At 42.6% G+C, this 17,903-nt stretch overlaps 1 protein-coding gene across 1 annotated transcript in view; it reads right to left on the reverse strand.

Moving 5' to 3' along the window:
• The window catches only part of RBL2 (RB transcriptional corepressor like 2), a 201,350-nt gene that overhangs the window by 33,291 nt on the left and 150,156 nt on the right, over positions 1–17,903 (reverse strand). The window contains 4 exon segments of the mRNA XM_030204318.1: positions 1,433–1,504; positions 4,114–4,290; positions 8,274–8,533; positions 10,582–10,824. Of these exon segments, the coding sequence (XP_030060178.1) occupies positions 1,433–1,504; positions 4,114–4,290; positions 8,274–8,533; positions 10,582–10,824 (752 nt within the window).

Genomic DNA, 17,903 nt, shown 5'->3' on the forward strand with positions numbered 1-17,903 from the left:
ATAACTGAGAGCAACCATTATCTTTTTACAAATATTCCATGAGGAACATTTTGTTTCCAAAGTGTAACTCCCTTACCATTCTTTCAAATAGGGGATTTTTTGTTTTACTCAGTTTTGTATTCCCTATTTTTGGTTATTTTGTTGGATTCCCGTTCATATCTGGCGTTATTGCTGTTTAAGACTCCTGTGTTACATTATATACAGTGCTGGGAACGAGATCTGGGAGTCAGCCATGATTTGAAGAGTTGGGAGAAGGCCTTTGGTTATTTATTAAAAGTGCCTGTTTCTAGATCTACTGTGGAGAATGGTTATAAGATATTATATCGATGGTATTATACCCCCACCCAGACTGTTGAGGATGTATGGTCAAGGGCCAGACCACTGTTGGAGGGGTTATATGGCTGTGGGGGGAATATGATTCATATGTGGTGATCTTGCTCCAAAATTAAGGGATACTGGGTGAACTTACTCTGCACTTTTAGTCAGTTTACTGAGGTGGATTATCCAGCTATAGCGGAGCATTGTCTTTTAGGCCGCTGGGGGTTAAACCAGATGTACATAAGCTAGCTTCCCACTTTTTGGTAGTGGGAAAAATTGTTAGAAAAGTCCTGCATCACCCCAGTGATAAAGGTTATTCATAAATGGACTTTCTATATCAAATGTCCAAAGTAAGGGCTTTGCACTCTGGCCAGCTTTTATGCTTTCACAAACATTGGGATTGGTATGCTTCCTGGAGGCTCCAGTCGGAAGTGGACCTGGATGCTCTGTAGTTGAATGTTCCTCCTATCTAGGCCCACGCCTTTGCTAAGGGACTCTTTGGCTTCCTTGGTGAGCAGTCCTATTGATCTTGCTATGTTTTGGAGTGGGGTGGGAGGGAAGAGGGGGTGGGGTTTATTATTTAGCTTTCACTTATAGCTGTAAGTATGCATTTCTTTATGTAAAAAAAAACAAAAAAATAAAAAGGCTGTAAAGTATGCCCAGGGAAAGGACAGAAAAAATTTGTCATTTAACAATACCACTGATGTAGGTTATCAAGACTGTCATTTCTAATATTCCCCTTATTATATGGTCCTGCATGCTTCTGATTGACACTTACCCTCTAGAAGCCACTATACCCAGTGGTAGAGCAAAGACCCTACTGCATTTACATTAACTCGGGTTTAAACATACATAGGACTGTTTTAAAAAGAGATCTAAGCATCTATCCATGGAGTTAGGTGTCTAGATTCATGGATTTCAAATTTGCCCCAGGCAGGATGGCTAAATAAAGTCACACAGTTTCACAATGCAGTAATGTCAAAAAGAGACCAGAAGAAGTATAGGTTATGTAGATCTTGTCTGAGGAGGCAGAAGCTCTGAAAAGAAAAAGTTAAATAAGATGTATCAACACTTTCAGATAAAAGAGTGTGGTTCTGCAATAAAAGTCACTTACATAACTTTGTGCTTGAGGTTGAGTTCTGTAGCACCGCATGATGTTCTGAAAAGATTGATCCTCCTGTGTAACCTAAAAGGTAATAAAAAGCTCCAAATGAAATGCACACATTCTTTATGAAAATGTGAACACAGAAATACCTTTTATACAAAACATATGGCAAAAGTAGACAAAATATGTATTCAGTTTGCTTATATTTGCATATACTAAATATTAGAGCATCTGGGCTGAGTCCAATATGATAAACTGTAAGGAGAAATACATGACCCTCTGAATTGGTGCTTTTTGTAAAATACTGTATGGGCACACAGAAGTATGTGTTTATGCAGCATGACCAGCAGTGACAGCCATTTTACCAACAAATAAGTCCAAAGAAGAGCAGTATCACTCATAGTTTTGTAGATGCAGGTGCCGATTTTACAAACTACATGTGTAAATGTTGGCATTTAAATGTGTAAGTGGCAGATTTTAGAAAATTATACACCCAAGACAACCCAACCAAAAGAAGCCAAACCAATTAAAAAAATTTTGAATTTTGGATGTGATTTTACACACCAGAGAGCTAAATGCAATTGATATCTCAAACTGTGTGAGCCACGAGTCCAAACAAGCAATCAATCAACTCTTAGTCTGCCTAGGAGAAGATGTAAATGCAGATGTACAAATTTCTTTTTAACGTGTACATGTATTCCTATTATAAAACTGTAAACACCCATGCTTTTACTACTACTACTATTTAGCATTTCTATAGCGCTACAAGGCGTACGCAGCGCTGCACAAACATAGAAGGACAGTCCCTGCTCAAAGAGCTTACAATCTAATAGACAAAAAAATAAATAAAGTAAGCAAATCAAATCAATTAATGTGAACGTGAAGGAAGAGAGGAGGGTAGGTGGAGGCGAGTGGTTACAAGTCAAAAGCAATGTTAAAGAGGTGGGCTTTCAGTCTAGATTTAAAGGTGGCCAAGGATGGGGCAAGACGTAGGGGCTCAGGAAGTTTATTCCAGGCTTAGGGTGCAGCGAGACAGAAGGCGCGAAGTCTGGAGTTGGCAGTAGTGGAGAAGGGAACAGATAAGAAGGATTTATCCATGGAGCGGAGTGCACGGGAAGGGGTGTAGGGAAGGATGAGTGTGGAGAGATACTGGGGAGCAGCAGAGTGAGTACATTTATAGGTTAGTAGAAGAAGTTTGAACAGGATGCGAAAACGGATAGGGAGCCAGTGAAGGGTCTTGAGGAGAGGGGTAGTATGAGTAAAGCGACCCTGGCGGAAGATGAGACGGGCAGCAGAGTTTTGAACTGACTGGAGAGGGGAGAGGTGACTAAGTGGGAGGCCAGCAAGAAGCAGATTGCAGTAGTCTAAACAAGAGATGACAAGGGTGTGGATGAGGGTTTTGGTAGAGTCTCGGAAAGAAAGGGGCGGATTTTACGGATGTTGTAAAGAAAGAAACGACAGGTCTTGGCAATCTGCTGAATATGAGCAGAGAAGGAGAGAGAAGAGTCAAAGATGACCCCAAGGTTTCGAGCTGAGGAGACAGGGAGAATGAGAGAGCCATCAACAGAAATAGAAAACGGGGGGAGCGGGGAGGTGGGTTTGGGGGGGAAAATGAGAAGCTTGGTTTTAGTCATATTTAATTTCAGGTGGCGTTGAGACATCCAGACAGCAATGTCAGACAAGCACGCTGAAACTTTGGTTTGGATGCAAGGTGAGATATCAGGGGTAGAAAGGTAGATTTGGGAGTCTTCAGCATAGAGATGGTAGGAAAAGCCATGGGATGAGATTAATGAACCAAGGGAAGAAGTGTAGATAGAAAAGCGGAGGGGACCAAGAGCAGAACCCTGAGGTACGCCAACAGGCAGAGGGATAGAAGTAGAAGAGGATCCACCAGAGTGAACACTAAAGGTGCGGAGGGAGAGGTAGGAAGAGAACCAGGAAAGGACAGAGCCCTGGAATCCAAGTGAGGACAGGGTATCGAGAAGTATGCTGTGATCGACAGTGTCAAAAGCAGCGGAAAGATCAAGAAGAATGAGGATGGAATATTGACCTCTGGATTTAGCCAGTAATAGGTCATTGGAGACTTTAGTAAGCGCCGTTTCGGTTGAGTGGAGAGGGCGAAAACCAGATTGTAGCTTTTAGCTCTCACTCAAACTACCCCTAGAACTCAACTAGAATACCCCTTGTCCAAAGTACACATCCCACAGCTTTTATATATGTAAACAGCTTTACAAAATCACAATGCCCTGTTCATATGTGTAAGAGCCAGACAGACCTTTTAAAATGACCTCCTTAGACCAATAAATGCACTGTGACCCTCCGTAGAGAGAAATGCTCAAAGTCCTCTATACAGGTAATAAAAGATTTACCTGGGTAAACTTGCCTGATTACAAAGTGCCCTCTCCCATGCAGTTACAAGTATTGGCAGGGGTTCACAGCATACATACCCCATATTTAAAAGGGGTGCTCCTTTGGACAAGTTTAAGTTGAAGGCGAATGTTACATAGCTGCAGTATATATAACATCTTCTAAAGTATGGGAGCAATTCCTCATCGTTATGTCTTATACAACTCTATGGTTTATTTTTCTTACTGTAATTTTTCTGCAGGCCACTTGTGCAAAATGTAACTTATCAGGACCAATTCAACAAAATATCAGTAATGCTGAAGAAACCTTTTATTTATACTTAACTTGGCCATTACATAGATGGCACACATCAGCAGCTGGTCTAAATGTCTGTCCATCATCAGCTCTGTGCAATGCACCATGGAAAATTCAAAACAAGTCCAAATTTTATTTCTCAGGTCATCAGCGATCTCCAGCTTGACACAGAGATCCCTCAACCGAACACTTGCTAAGTAATACACCTGTTGGAGGGAGATGAGAGATTAAGGGTATGTGCTCTAGAGAGAAGCAACCATTATTGCCCAGATTGTACTGGTTGCTTGCTTTGCATAAAGTAGTAAAACAAGTTAATATGACCACATGTTCTAAAAGAAAGAGTCCAACCCACATATTTATATTATGACAATCTCAAAATTCTTAGCAGATTACAACAGACATATAAAAATAAATTAAACACTAAAACAATATAGTTCAAATGATAATAGGCACATTTCACTAGACTGCCTGCTGTACAGAGTGTTCATCCATCCATATGTATGGAATAGGCACTCTATTTAGAAGTGTGCACATGCAGCCTTTGTCAAGCAGCCTCCCACACCATATGTAAGGCTACATAGAACCAGGGAGGAGCAGCAAGAGCTTATGGCACTGAAGCCACCACTGGTCTTTTCCACAAGTTGAAAAACCAGGTGAGCTGTGGCCTGCCAGAAAGAGCAGACAGTGTGTGTGTGTGTATATCTTCCTGTCCTCTCACAACAGGAAATGATGGAGCAATTAGCACTGTGTACTCATGATGGGAAAAAGTGAGGGAGATAGTGGTCAAGCTAAGTAAAAAGATTTGGCAGCCAAAAAATCCTTTCCCTTTCTCACTTCCACCATTATTTCTTCACTGTCATGCTTCCAACTACTGCAGTTTTTTCCTCCCCTGAGCTGAAGCTATACTCCCCATTTGCTCTCTTCACTAGAACAATCCCCAGTTAGTTGTTCACCATTTATATATGTGTGTGTGTGGGAGGGGAGGGGAGGGGGGCCAAAGTGACATCTCTGTCCCTTCCTCTCTCTCTTCCCCTCCTCTGCTCTACATCTCCTCTTTCCCCCTTCTGTTGAATATCTCAACTCTCTCTCTTTCCAAATCATAAGGTATGATGTGATACTACATATGTATACTTGATCTTGATTTGTCCTTGCCATTTTCAGGGCACAGACCATAGAAGTCTGTCCGAAACTGGCCTTGTTCTCCAATTTCTGAAGTTGTCATCAAAGCCCCACACAGCCCATCCACATCTGTCCAGCCATGATCAAGGCACAGACTATAGAAGTCTGCCCAGCACTGGCCTTGCACTCCAGTTATTGAAGCTGAATCTATTCAGCCATGATCAGGGCAAAGACCGTAGAAGTCTGCCCATTACTGGCTTTGCTTCCCAGTTGCTGGTGTTGCCATCTAATCAACACTAAGCTTGTTTGGTTCCATATCTTCTATACAAAATTCCTTTGTGATTATCCCACACATTTTTTAATAATGTTACCGCTTTCATCTCCACCACCTCCTGTGGTAGGGCATTCCAGGTATCTAAAACCCTCTCTGTGAAAAAGTACCTCCTGACATTATTCTTGATTTGACCCCCCTGCAACCTCAATTCATGTCCACTAGTTCTACCACCTTCCTGACTTGGAAAAGGTTTGTTTATAGATTAATACCTTTCAAATATTTGAATGTCTGTCACTACTCCCCCCCCCCCCCCATCCTGGTGTCAAGCACCTCCTCTCCCTCGGTCAGCATTTCCCTATCCCCCCAAGTCCAGTATCCTTCCTCTGTCCCTATTCCCCTTTGTCTTCCGACTACTCCCCATGCCCAGCATCTCCCTGGCTTCCTACTCACCTCATTTCCAGTATTTTCTGTCACCTTAAAACCTCTACATCCAGCATCCCTTTCCTGTGTCCCTATACCTCCATGTCCCTTCTTCCTCTCTACTCAGTCTAGCATCTCTTCTCCCTCCTCTAAGCATCTTTCCCCAATTTCCCCCATCCAAATCCAGCATCTTCCGTCATGCTACTCCCCCATCTCCCCCTGAACAAGCATATTCCCTTTCTTTCCATCTTTCCCTAATCCGGCATCTCCTCTCTCCACTTGTACCCACCCAGCACCTTCCCCTTGTCTCCTTATTCCCCACTTCCTATTTCATCATCTTGCCTCTGTCTCCCTAAAACACCCCATCATCTTCCCTCAGTTTTTCCCCCAACAGGGTCCAGTATCCCCCCTCCTTTGTATCCCTATTCTCTCCCTTCCACCATGTCTACAATTCCCTCCCTCAACCCACCCTATCCAACATCTCCTTTATCTTCACCAGCATCTTGTTTCTCATTATCTCCTTTCTGTCATCATATTGTCTGGTTTGTCTCCAGCAACCCACTCTCCCCCTACCTCCATGAGCAAGCATATCTGCTTTCTTTTCCCCCCACCAAGGTCCATCATTATCAACTTTCCTCCCCTAGCCCCAATTCAGTATCACACCTCTCTTATATCCACTGCCTCCTCTGTCACGGTTGCTTCCTGCAATGTGTAGCTGCAGTAATAAAATGAGGGATGATGCATGGCCTTCCATTTCAGTGTGCACTACTCTGAAGGCTCTAGCAGTCCTACTCCCCTCTGAAGTCACTTCCTGCTTTTGAGGAGTGGGACTAGGACAACTAGAGGCTTTAAGAAGGCATGATGATAAAAGGCCCTGTGGCTTCGCTCTGCTTTATTGCCACTGATATATACTGCTTGAAACATAAGTGACAGAGGAGCCATATCCATTGGAACTGGAATAGTAAAGGAGTAGGAAACCAATTTTTTGGGGTGGCACTTGTCACCCCTTAGCAATTCCTATGGTTCTACCCCCATCCATCATATCCCCTTTTCATGTTCTTCCTTAACATCTCATGAACTGTTGAATGCTCATTCAAACCACAGCAGAACATTTAGAATAGCAATTTTTATATCTATATATACACCCACACATATAGATAGATATATATATTTTATTTCCATCCTTTCTGCTCATGTCTCCAGGTCTTTTTGCTTTTTGTCTCAGTTTTATACTTCAATTAATCACTCATGCTGAGGGCAATTTTCAAAGATATTTCCACACATAAAGCAAGGGTTGATGTGTAGTCTTTTTTTTTTTTAAACCGGCTACCATACCTGGGACTAAAATGATGCACATAGCGCCAGAATGTGCAAACTTTTAAATAAAGAAGAGGTTTTCCTGTGGGTAGGGTTGGGGTGATGATTGCACTTAAGTGCATACTTTTCATAATTCTGTATTTCCAAGCATGCAGGTAATTTTATCTGGGAGAAGTACTCAAACTAATAGCAGGTGCCAATTTGGGCACATACTTTATCCTTGTCAATTTTCAAAGATACATTTTTCACATTTTCCAATGTATATGGAAATTGTTATGAAGTCTGTGGGTAAAAAAAAAAAAAAAAAAAAAAAAAAAATATATATATATATATATATATATATATATATATATATATATATATATATATATAGTAGTTCACACAGTTTGGAAGTTGCCTTCACTATACTTTTATTTTCTATATGGCACTAGTAGCGTAACACAGTATACAGCATATAGTATATATGGCCCATGATGGCCTCTAGCAGCAACATGGAACAGGGTCTGTACCACGACTATCTCCTGGTTAAAATTAGCTTCTGGCATAGCAACAGGATGGAAAAGGCATGGCAATGATAAAAGAATGCTGGTAACACCATAGACTCCCATGCTCTTTCCCTATTTTACATGCAGTATGCCAGGCCACTAGACCAAGGCTGTATGGTCATATATATGCACCAGAACCAACATGAACAACCACATGAACTGATGGATGAAGCTTTAACAGGTATTGTCACTTTTTGTGAAATGTGCCTTTAAACATATAGCTAATCCAAATATATATATATATTTACTTCACTATAAATTAAAAAAGATGAACAGAGAGAATATAGTCTTTATATCGCATTCAGCTTCTTATGAACACCACCCTCTTTTTCTCCTATGCTCTCCAATAAAGTTTAATTTTCAGATCCATTGAATACTGAGGTAAAGACACATTATTGAGAAAATTACTGTCAATACATTTTTATAGCTGCTCATGCTGCCTTGTCAATACTTTATGCTTCTAATGCTGTTTCCACAGCAGGGGCTGTGGCCTTGTACACATTAGCAGCAGTACCTTTCTGAAGAAGAGAGATAGTGAGTCGAACTTCTTAAGCTTCCTGGGGCTCAATAACTGCTGTCCTTGCCTTTGTCCAGAAGAAGAAGAAACCTGTTGGGCATCAACCTGTCCAGCTACCTGCATCTGCTGAGCACACAGAGGACTAGCAAGACTCTGAGCAGTAAGAGGCTGACCTGATCCAGTCACTCCTTGAGCCTGGTTGCCTACATTCACCTGCACTGGGAAGAAAGTTATTCCTCCCTTTTCATTGGCAATACCTGTAACTTAACAAAAAGAAAAGTGTAAAAGAACACGTTCTATTTGTAGGTGTGTTTGCAACAGGCAGGAACATTTGTCAAAGGTTTGTCTATCTGCATGCACATGTTTGCACACGTGGGGTTGGACAACCACACACAGCAGGTGAACAGGAACTAGGAGCTGCAGGAAAGTGAAAATCTCAAGCCCCATTACATGAATAAAAGGAAGAACAGCAGTGGTCACCCCCAATTTGCCTGTCTGCAGATTAATACTTACTAAATCTGGAACTGGCTCACGGCCCGATGGTGGTGGTAGCAGTGGCATGTCATTAAGATGTACAGGGCTGTCAGTGCATATTCCTTTGTTCAGAAAAATCTGCAATCAAGCGGAGAACTCGAACGCCCCACGGGAAAACACAAATACAGGTAAAAGTGGGATGTTTTGACCACGGAAATACAAATCCTGGAGACAATATCTTAAAAACTTCTTTATTGATGAAAAGACTCGACACAACTGTTGTGTCGAGTCTTTTCATCAATAAAGAAGTTTTTAAGATATTGTCTCCAGGATTTGTATTTCCGTGGTCAAAACATCCCACTTTTACCTGTATTAGTGCATATTCCTTTCCCAAGTCCCATCCCATTCTCTTCTATACAAAAAACCAGGGCCTGGAAAGAGACTACTACTACTACTTAACATTTCTAGAGCGCTACTTGATGACCCTCAGCGTCTTTACAACCCCTGCTATTGCCACTTCCACCTTGCCCTGGACCAACTCCAACTTTAGTAAGAATATTTCCATGGGGAAGGGTACTGTACAGGAGTTGGAGTTCATTGCTTGTTATGGAGTTCATTGCTTGTTATGTTATTGCTTGAATAGGGAAACATGCCATTGTGCCACAGACTGTGTACATTTTCTATGTTCTCATTATATCTGTGGCAAAGATCCTTACTGAGCAGTGATTAATTTTTTTTTTTAACAGTGGAAAGAGAGTTTGATATTCAAAGCCATTTAACCAGTAGGGAAGACTCCTAGCCAGTTAAATCTCTTGTGCAGGGCTATCTGCTGAAATTCAGCAGCAATTAACCGGTTAGTGCCACTGAATATCAGTACTAACTGCAACTAAAAACCAGCTATCCTGGGGCGAAGTCAACACTTAACCACCTAAGTTAACTAGACAAACTGGACCGCATAAAACACAGTCCTGTCTTTATCTAGTTTTGCTTAGGTGGTTAAGTGCTGAATATCACACTTAACTAGATAAGAGAAAGCCAGCATCATAAACCTAGATATTCAATGCCAATGCCCGGATATGGCCCGGCACTGAATATACAGAGTGACTTATATGCTACTCTTTCCTATTGCTAAGAGCTTAAAAGCAAACATGAAGGCAGAATCAGTATTTCAGTGAGCCAAACTAGTAAGAAAATACTCCTGTAAAAACAATTATCTATGCCAATTTATATTTGAAAATGTCAGGTCCATCTCTTAGAACCCTGGGACAGATTTTAATGCATGGAAAACACAAATATGAGATGTGTGCTTATGATGTAGACCTAAAGAAGTTCAGCCTTTTCATAACTGATTTTTCAATGTATTAGAAAATGAAGCAAACTAAGCAACCTGCCAACTCTAGACTTCGCGCCTTCTGTCTCGCTGCACCCTACGCCTGGAATAAACTTCCTGAGCCCCTACATCTTGCCCCATCCTTGGCCACCTTTAAATCTAGACTGAAAGCCCACCTCTTTAACATTGCTTTTGACTCGTAACCACTTGTAATCACTCGCCTCCACCTACCCTCCTCTCCTCCTTCCTGTACACATTAATTGATTTGATTACTTTATTTCTTGTCTATTAGATTGTTTGTGCAGCGCTGCGTACGCCTTGTAGCGCTATAGAAATGCTAAATAGTAGTAGTAGTAGTAACCTCATACTAGCTCAGCTACAAACTGCATGCTTCAGGTAAGTACCAGTGGTTTGTAAACTCAGATTATGCATTTTCCATGGCTGACAGTTTTTATACATCATCTGTGGAACCCTGATACTATGCAAGATATGTTCTCTTACCTTGTACAGGTATGGTAACAGTTTGCCCGTTATTGGCTGTGACAGTTGCCATGGTTACCAATGTCTGTCCTGGTACAGGAGTCACTCCCATGGATTCAGCTGAAACGGTGTTGACCACAGATTGCTGGGAAGCCCGCACAGAAGTTCCAGTGTCTGTGTTTTTTTCACTATCAACAAACAGTCTTCTCCTGGCAGTGCCGGCTGCAGGAGAACTGTATCGGTCACATAGTGTGGTTGGAGAAGCTGAAATACATGAAAAGGAAAAGCAAAAGTTAAACTGTAGTTCTAAAGTCAAGTGCAAAATGTAAATGCTGGTATATACTGGCCAAGTATGTTCAGCTGATGATCTAGAAGTCAGACATTATTGCTAAAAAAAATTGTGAGAGAACACTGTGAATGAAATTCTAACATATTCTGTGTGATATCTATAGAATCTACCAACTGGATCCAGATTCGCAGGACAGGATTGATCCAGTCTTGTGTTTACCCCATTGCATAGACGGAGGGGATAGGGAGGGAAATGGGACTTGATATACAGAATTTCTGTGGGGTTTTTTTTTCTTGCAACTACATTCAAACTGGTTTACATAGTATATACAGGTACTTATTGTACCTGGGCAATGGAGGGTTAAGTGACTTGCCCAGAGTCACAAGGAGCTGCAGTAGGAATTGAACCCAGTTCCCCAGGATCAAAATCCACTGCACTAACCACTAGGCTACTCCTCCTGGGGGACTTGTAGTTCTGATTTCCCCACTGCATTCCCTAAGAAAAGCAAGACTACAAGTCCCAGTATGCACTGGGGTAAACATAGGACTGGATCAACCCTGTCCTATGAAGCATGCTGTCCTTACACCAGTGTGTTTGGAGTAATAAGACAGCCAGAGTGAATGTTACCACAGTCCTGGTGAAATCTCCAGTCAAATGTAAATACAGAGGTCTGCTCCGATTTCATAGATCCACAGACGACAACCTGGGAAGAAACTAGGAAGTGTTGCAGTTGACACAACATGCTGGAGAACACTAGTTTAAATTAGAAACAGACTATCTAATTTATAAGAGAATAAAACATCAGTTTGTTACATCAAAATAGTCCTTATTAAGCAGGTCTCATATACAATATAGTAACCCAAACATGCCCCTCGTTACCACAGTTCTAAAGCCTCCGTTACCAAAGGTGTCACTATGGGGGTGCGGGCAAATTCACCCCCAAAAATCTTAGTTGATTCCAGTGCAGTGGTGTGCTGGATCTGATTGTTAGAGCCCGTGGGGGAGCAAGACTTTCAAGGGATGGTAAAAAGTCTCTCGCCGTGTGGTAAAAAAAAAAAAAAAAAAAAAACCACAAAACAAAACTACAATTACCACTGGTGTCTTCCTCCCTCCCCCCCCCCCCCCCAACCACCCGCCATCGCAGTATCTTACTTATACAGCCAGCAGCAGGATCCCCACTAACAGGCCTACTGCTTGGCCTTCCCTTTGCCGGGTCCCGCCTTCTGATGCAACTTTCTGGGGTGCTGGAGGGAATGAAAAGAGATGCTGGACCCATGGGAGGGGGGCTCCTGGAAGGGAGAGAGGTGCTGGACCGGGAAAGACTGTGTATGAATGGGGGGGGGGGGGGGGGAATGCACATGAATGGAACGGAAGGGGGGGATTCTGCACTTAGATAATAGGAGGGCAGGGAAGGGAGGGGGAAAGGCTGCATATGAATGGAAGGGAAATGAGGGAAATGCACGTGGATGGAATGGAAGGGAAGGGACAGAGGGAAAGGCTGCACGGGATAGGAGGGCAGTGAAGGGAGAGGGTGAAATGCACATGGATGGAATAGAAGGGAAGGGAGGGGGGAAATGCTGCACTTTGATAGAAGGGCAGGGAAAGGAGAGGAGAAAATGCACATGGATGAAATGGAAGGGAGAGGGGAAATATGCTGCACATATAGGGAAGAGGGGAGACATGCTGCACATGAAGGGAAGGGAAGAGGGAAACCTAGATAGATTTGAGAAGGAGATAGAAAAATTGAAGAAAGCTGAATATGAAAGATCAGTGCCAAACAAACATAAGGCAGGAAGTGAAGACGAAAGAAGGCGAGAAAAGAAATAACAAATGGAAAGGAGGCCCTAGAAATAGAGTTAAGCGCACAGACAGAGTAAAACAGAACCAGAGACTAGGAACACTCGGAGAAGATGATTAGAATAATAAAATCACCAAACAAAGACAGGAAAAATTATTTTATTTTCAATTTAGTGTTAAAAGTATATATATATGTCAGCTTTATTTTGCACCGTATAGGAGGACATGCATTTATTTCTATTTCTCTGGTGTTACACGACATGCAGAATCTGGTATCTCTGTTTTCAGTTTTGTCTCCATTTTAGTTTTTGTCTGCATGTTTTTTACGGTTCTTATTTTATATCAGGTGAGAATATGTCTGCATCTGCAACTGAGGTGCAGGATTCTGACAGCATGTGGTGTCCATGTAGGAATCTGTACAGTCCATCTTGTTCCAGTTTCCCAGTAGCAGGTTATTTTGGTGCTCTAAGGCCTCTCTTCATAGACGAGTTAGGGCTATCATGGTTTGGTAAGTTTCCTATATAGGTTTTGAGTGCCTTTTTGCAGGGTTCTGTGTTATTTATCAACGTTTCTGGCCTGTTTGAAAATAAAAATGCTTAGTACTAGTGGGGTCTCCACTTCTGGTAGAGCACTGCTGGGCACATCCAGCCAATCAGGATTTTGGGATATCCACAATGACTATGCATGAGTGAGATTTCCATACAATGCCTCCTTGGTATACAGACCTATCTCATGCATCTTCATTGTAGATATTCCGAAAACCTGACTGGTTGGGGGGTTTGCCCCCAAGGACTGGGTTGAGAAGCACTGTGGCAAAGTCACCACACAAACAAAAATCCATGTACTTTACACAAAGTATCTGGCAATGGAAGGAGTGTATTTTTATTTTTCTTACATTTGTACCCCGCGCTTTCCCACTCATAGCAGGTTCAATGCGGCTTACATATTATAAACAGGTACTTATTTGTACCTGGGGCAATGGAGGGTTAAGTGACTTGCCCAGAGTCACAAGGAGCTGTCTGTGCCTGCAGTGGGAATCGAACCCAGTTCTCCAGGACCAAAGTCCACCACTCTAACCACTAGGCCACTCCTCTGAATATTTTTGTGTGGCCAGTTGTAAAGGGGTAGTTTCATTGTTAGGGAATATGTCAAAGTCAATCAACAATTCTAAACCACTGTTTCTCCTGAATAGGGTTCAATGCAGTGTATTGTATTGTAACATTTATACCCTGCACTTTCCCACTTATTAGCAGGTTCAATGCAGCATACATAATATAACATGTTTTCAAGATAATACAAAATGGAAAACAGCTGAATATAGTATATAAAAAGGTGGACAATAAAAAGTGGGTAAGTAAGATGGGTAGGGAGGAAGGTGGAAGAGGTAGGGAGTGGGAAAAAGGGTGAAATTGGGATCGTGTGTTATTTAGGAAAATGCATAATGATGGTTGGAAGAGGGATGAATTTCAAAAGGATAAATGAGGAAGCATAATTCAGGTTCTGTCAATAGTCAGATCCGGGTAGCGCAGAAGGATTCCTAATATAAGTCAAGTCATTTGTGTAGGATTGCTTGAAGAGGTAAGTTTTTAGCAGCTTCCGGAAGGGTAAATGATTATTGACTATTCGAATCGATTTTGGTCAGGCGTTCCAGAGGTTGCTGCCTATAACAGAGAAATTAGATGCATGTTTTGTATTTGATTCCTTTACAGTTGGGAAGATGTAAGTTTAGATAAGTTCGAGAAGATCTAGAGTGATTCCTGGATGGAAGGTCAATCAGATTGTACATGTAGGCTGTAAACAGTAACTCTACAAGGCATACACAAATAACAGCCAATAAGAATTTCACAGCATAATTAGTCAAGAGGAAATAGACCTTTGTTCAAAAAGTTGTGCTTTCAGCATCATACTAAAGTTCAAATAGTTCTGACTATTCGAATAGCGAATGGGAGAAAAATCAAAGTGTTTATTATTCTCAGAAAATAATTTTACTAAAAAGGTGGACAAAGAATAAACTTAACTTGCAACCTAGAGGAACGCCCATAGATGATATGATGAAATAAGCAAAGTGCCTTGAACAAAATACGCTCAGCTACTGGACCCCAGTACAGCCTTGCCATAAATACAGAAATGCTAGTGAACTTGTTTACTTTAAAAATCAATCTCAAAGCAGTTTTCTGTATAAGCTGAAGTTTTTTAAAGATATCTTAACCCTAAATAAGGCACATTGCAATAGTCCAGATGAGGCAAAATCAGTCTCAGCTGACTCAATTTAAATAATGTTTTCTTCAATAAATTATTAACCTCAGGGCCATAAGAAAGTGATGAATCCAATATGACCCCTAACACATGATTCAGTTTCAATAGTGAGTATCTTATTGTCAGCTAGTACGAGAGAAGAAAGCACATCTACACCAGGTTTTTTTAACCAATTTCTCCTTCCTGGGCAGCCAACTCTGGAACGCCCTCCCTAGACCTATCCGATCAATCTATGACCATTTACCATTCAGGAAAGCACTAAAACCCATTTATTCAAGCAAGCCTACAAAGGACCCAGATTATCTTATGAACCCATCTACCTAACATATACCGAAGAGACAATGAAATTGACCCAGACTATATCTCCCACCTTACCCCCTCTCTATCGCCTATTATTACCTACCCATCTATTCTATTACTATGTTATACTTAATTTCTTACCTTATCTAACAAAATTCTGTATTACCTATTACTGTGTAAGCCGCATTGAACCTGCTTTTAGTGGGAAAGTGCGGGATACAAATGTAATAATAAATAATATCTTTGTTTTACTTAGATTTAATTTCACTTATTTATGGTTGTCCAATCTTGAACCCTATTAATCCCTGAACTCAATGTGTCAGATAACGGCAAAAGAAGCAAGATATAATCAGCATACAATAAGAGCAGCCTGGAGATCAATAGTTGGAGAGCTCTTTATTCTGTCTTACATAATAGCTGCAGGAAACTCTCGAAACCAGTTGAATATGGAGCCCAAAATGCCAATATCCCGCCAGGCTAGATAGCAGATGCAGAACTGGAGAAGGTTTATACTGAAATTCTAACCAATCCTGTAGAGAATTCAAAATTCACGCCCACATGGAAGAATTTGTTGAATGATGCTGTCACAAAAACACATCATTTGTTGAATGATGCTGCCTGGGGTTACCCTGTGGCCACTCAGAGGGTCTATCTCTAGCACAGCTCAGGTCCGCCTCCACCCGCAGCTTGTGCTCTAAACTAGCACCCTCCTCCTACCGACTGGGTCACAACCGCCTCTGGGCAAGTCTCCTGCTCCCAAATTATCCCCAGTGATTTCTAAGTTACTGGAGGCCACACTCCCAGTGCTCCCACTTCCCAGAAAGCACTCACAGACCAAACACACAAACCACCAAGGTTCTTTTATCAGTCCAGACAGGCAGAACGAACAAACAATTGTGTTTATTCTCGTATAAATATTGAACAGTGGACAAAAATGTACAGACAGCAAACAGTAATAAGTAACAGAAAAATGAATCAATTAGAAAATGAGCTAACATCTATATACTGTCTAAACAGGACATATAATTGTTCACAGAGCCTTAGCAAAGTGATACATCTACCTCTTCTTCCAGGCTAAGGACTAAAGCAAAAGCCAGCAACAACTGCTGGTATTTCAAAACTCCTGGCCAGAGCCCACAACAGTCAAGTTTCAAATAAAAACTGGTTACATCACTACAGGCACTTCCTATTATCTGTGTACCAATAAAAGAAACAGAAGTCAGTCCTCTGTAACAGCTTTAAGAATAAACATGCACCATCTGATGGCCAAATAGGAGAAATAAACAAAAGACATAATTAAAACAGGAAAATAACCATACCTTTTACAGGCTAAAACACACTGTTCCTTCACAGATGCTATTATACAAGGACTAGTAAAAAAGGCCCGTTTCTGACAGAAATGAAACGGGCGCTAGCAAGGTTTTCCTCGGAGTGTGTATGTTTGAGAGAGAGTGTGTGTGAGAGATGGAGTGTGTTTGTCAGAGAGAGAATGAGAGAGAGAGAGACAGAGTGTGTGTGTATTTGTGTGAGAGAGAGCGTGTGTGAGAGACAGAGTGTCTGTGTGTGTGAGACAGAGATAGAGTGTGATAGACAGAGAGTGTGTCAGAAAGAGTGTATGTGAGACAATGAGTGTGTTCCCCCCCCTCTCGCACGTCCCCCACCCCCCTCTCGCAGGGCCCCCCTCCCCACTCCCACCTTTCTGGTCTCAAGACCCCATTCCCACCTCCCTCTCCCCTGCCCCCCCCCAGCCATCCATGTCCAGCAACCCTCCTCTCCCCCTACAGCCACCCATGTCCAGCGACCCTCCCCTCCCACTCCTCCAGCCACCCATGTCCAGTGACCCTCCCCTCCTCCTTCCCGCCCCCCTCTAGCCACCCATGTCTAGTGACCCTCCCCTTCCCCCCACGCATCAACCCCCTCTGCCACCTGCAGCTGCCACTGGTAACGCTGTCTGGCCGCTGCTGCTTCTCCTGTTGAGCAGCAGCGGCCACTACAAAAAGAAAAAAAGCAATAAATGTTTTTAAACCTGAAACCGGCACCGTAGACAGCCATCAGGCATTGGCTGTTGGCCTCTGCAAGCCGCTCCTCCTCTCGCCTCTCACGTCGCTGCGCTCCTCCAGGGTCTTACTCCAGGGGCAGTGACATGGAGGCGAGAGGAGAGCAGCTGCAGAGCCGACAGCCAATGCCTGGTGGCTGTCTACGGTGCCGCGTTTCAGGTTTAAAAACATTATGGCTTTTTTCTTTTGTAGCGGCCGCTGCTGAACAGAGAAGCAGCAGCGGCCCGGACAGCGTTACCAGTGGCAGCTGTGGGTGGCAAGGTCGTTGATGTGCTTCGGGGGGGGGGGGGGAAGGGGGGTGTTTGATGTGCCGGGGAGGGGGGGGGGGCTTAGGTGATGCGCCGAGGGGTGTTTGAGCGGCGCACTCACAGCTGATTCCCAGGCAGGGGGAAGAGTAGGGAAACACTCCTCCCCCCTGCCTGGGAATCAGCTGTGAGTGATGTCAGCCTGGCTACAGAGCCTAGCTCAGCAACTCCAAGAGCCACGGACACAGGTAGCTACTTTAGAACGTTGGTGGGTGAGAATTATTATATAGGATGGCTTTACTGAGTAGTTAAACAGGCTGGAGAAGGGAAGGTTTCTTTTATGTACAGAAGATTGCTAATTTAAAAGTGGAGGGGGGCGGAGTCACGTGATGTGCTAGA

The sequence above is a fragment of the Microcaecilia unicolor genome, chromosome 5, assembly GCF_901765095.1.
Source record: "Microcaecilia unicolor chromosome 5, aMicUni1.1, whole genome shotgun sequence".
Classification (NCBI taxonomy): Eukaryota; Metazoa; Chordata; class Amphibia; order Gymnophiona; family Siphonopidae; genus Microcaecilia; species Microcaecilia unicolor.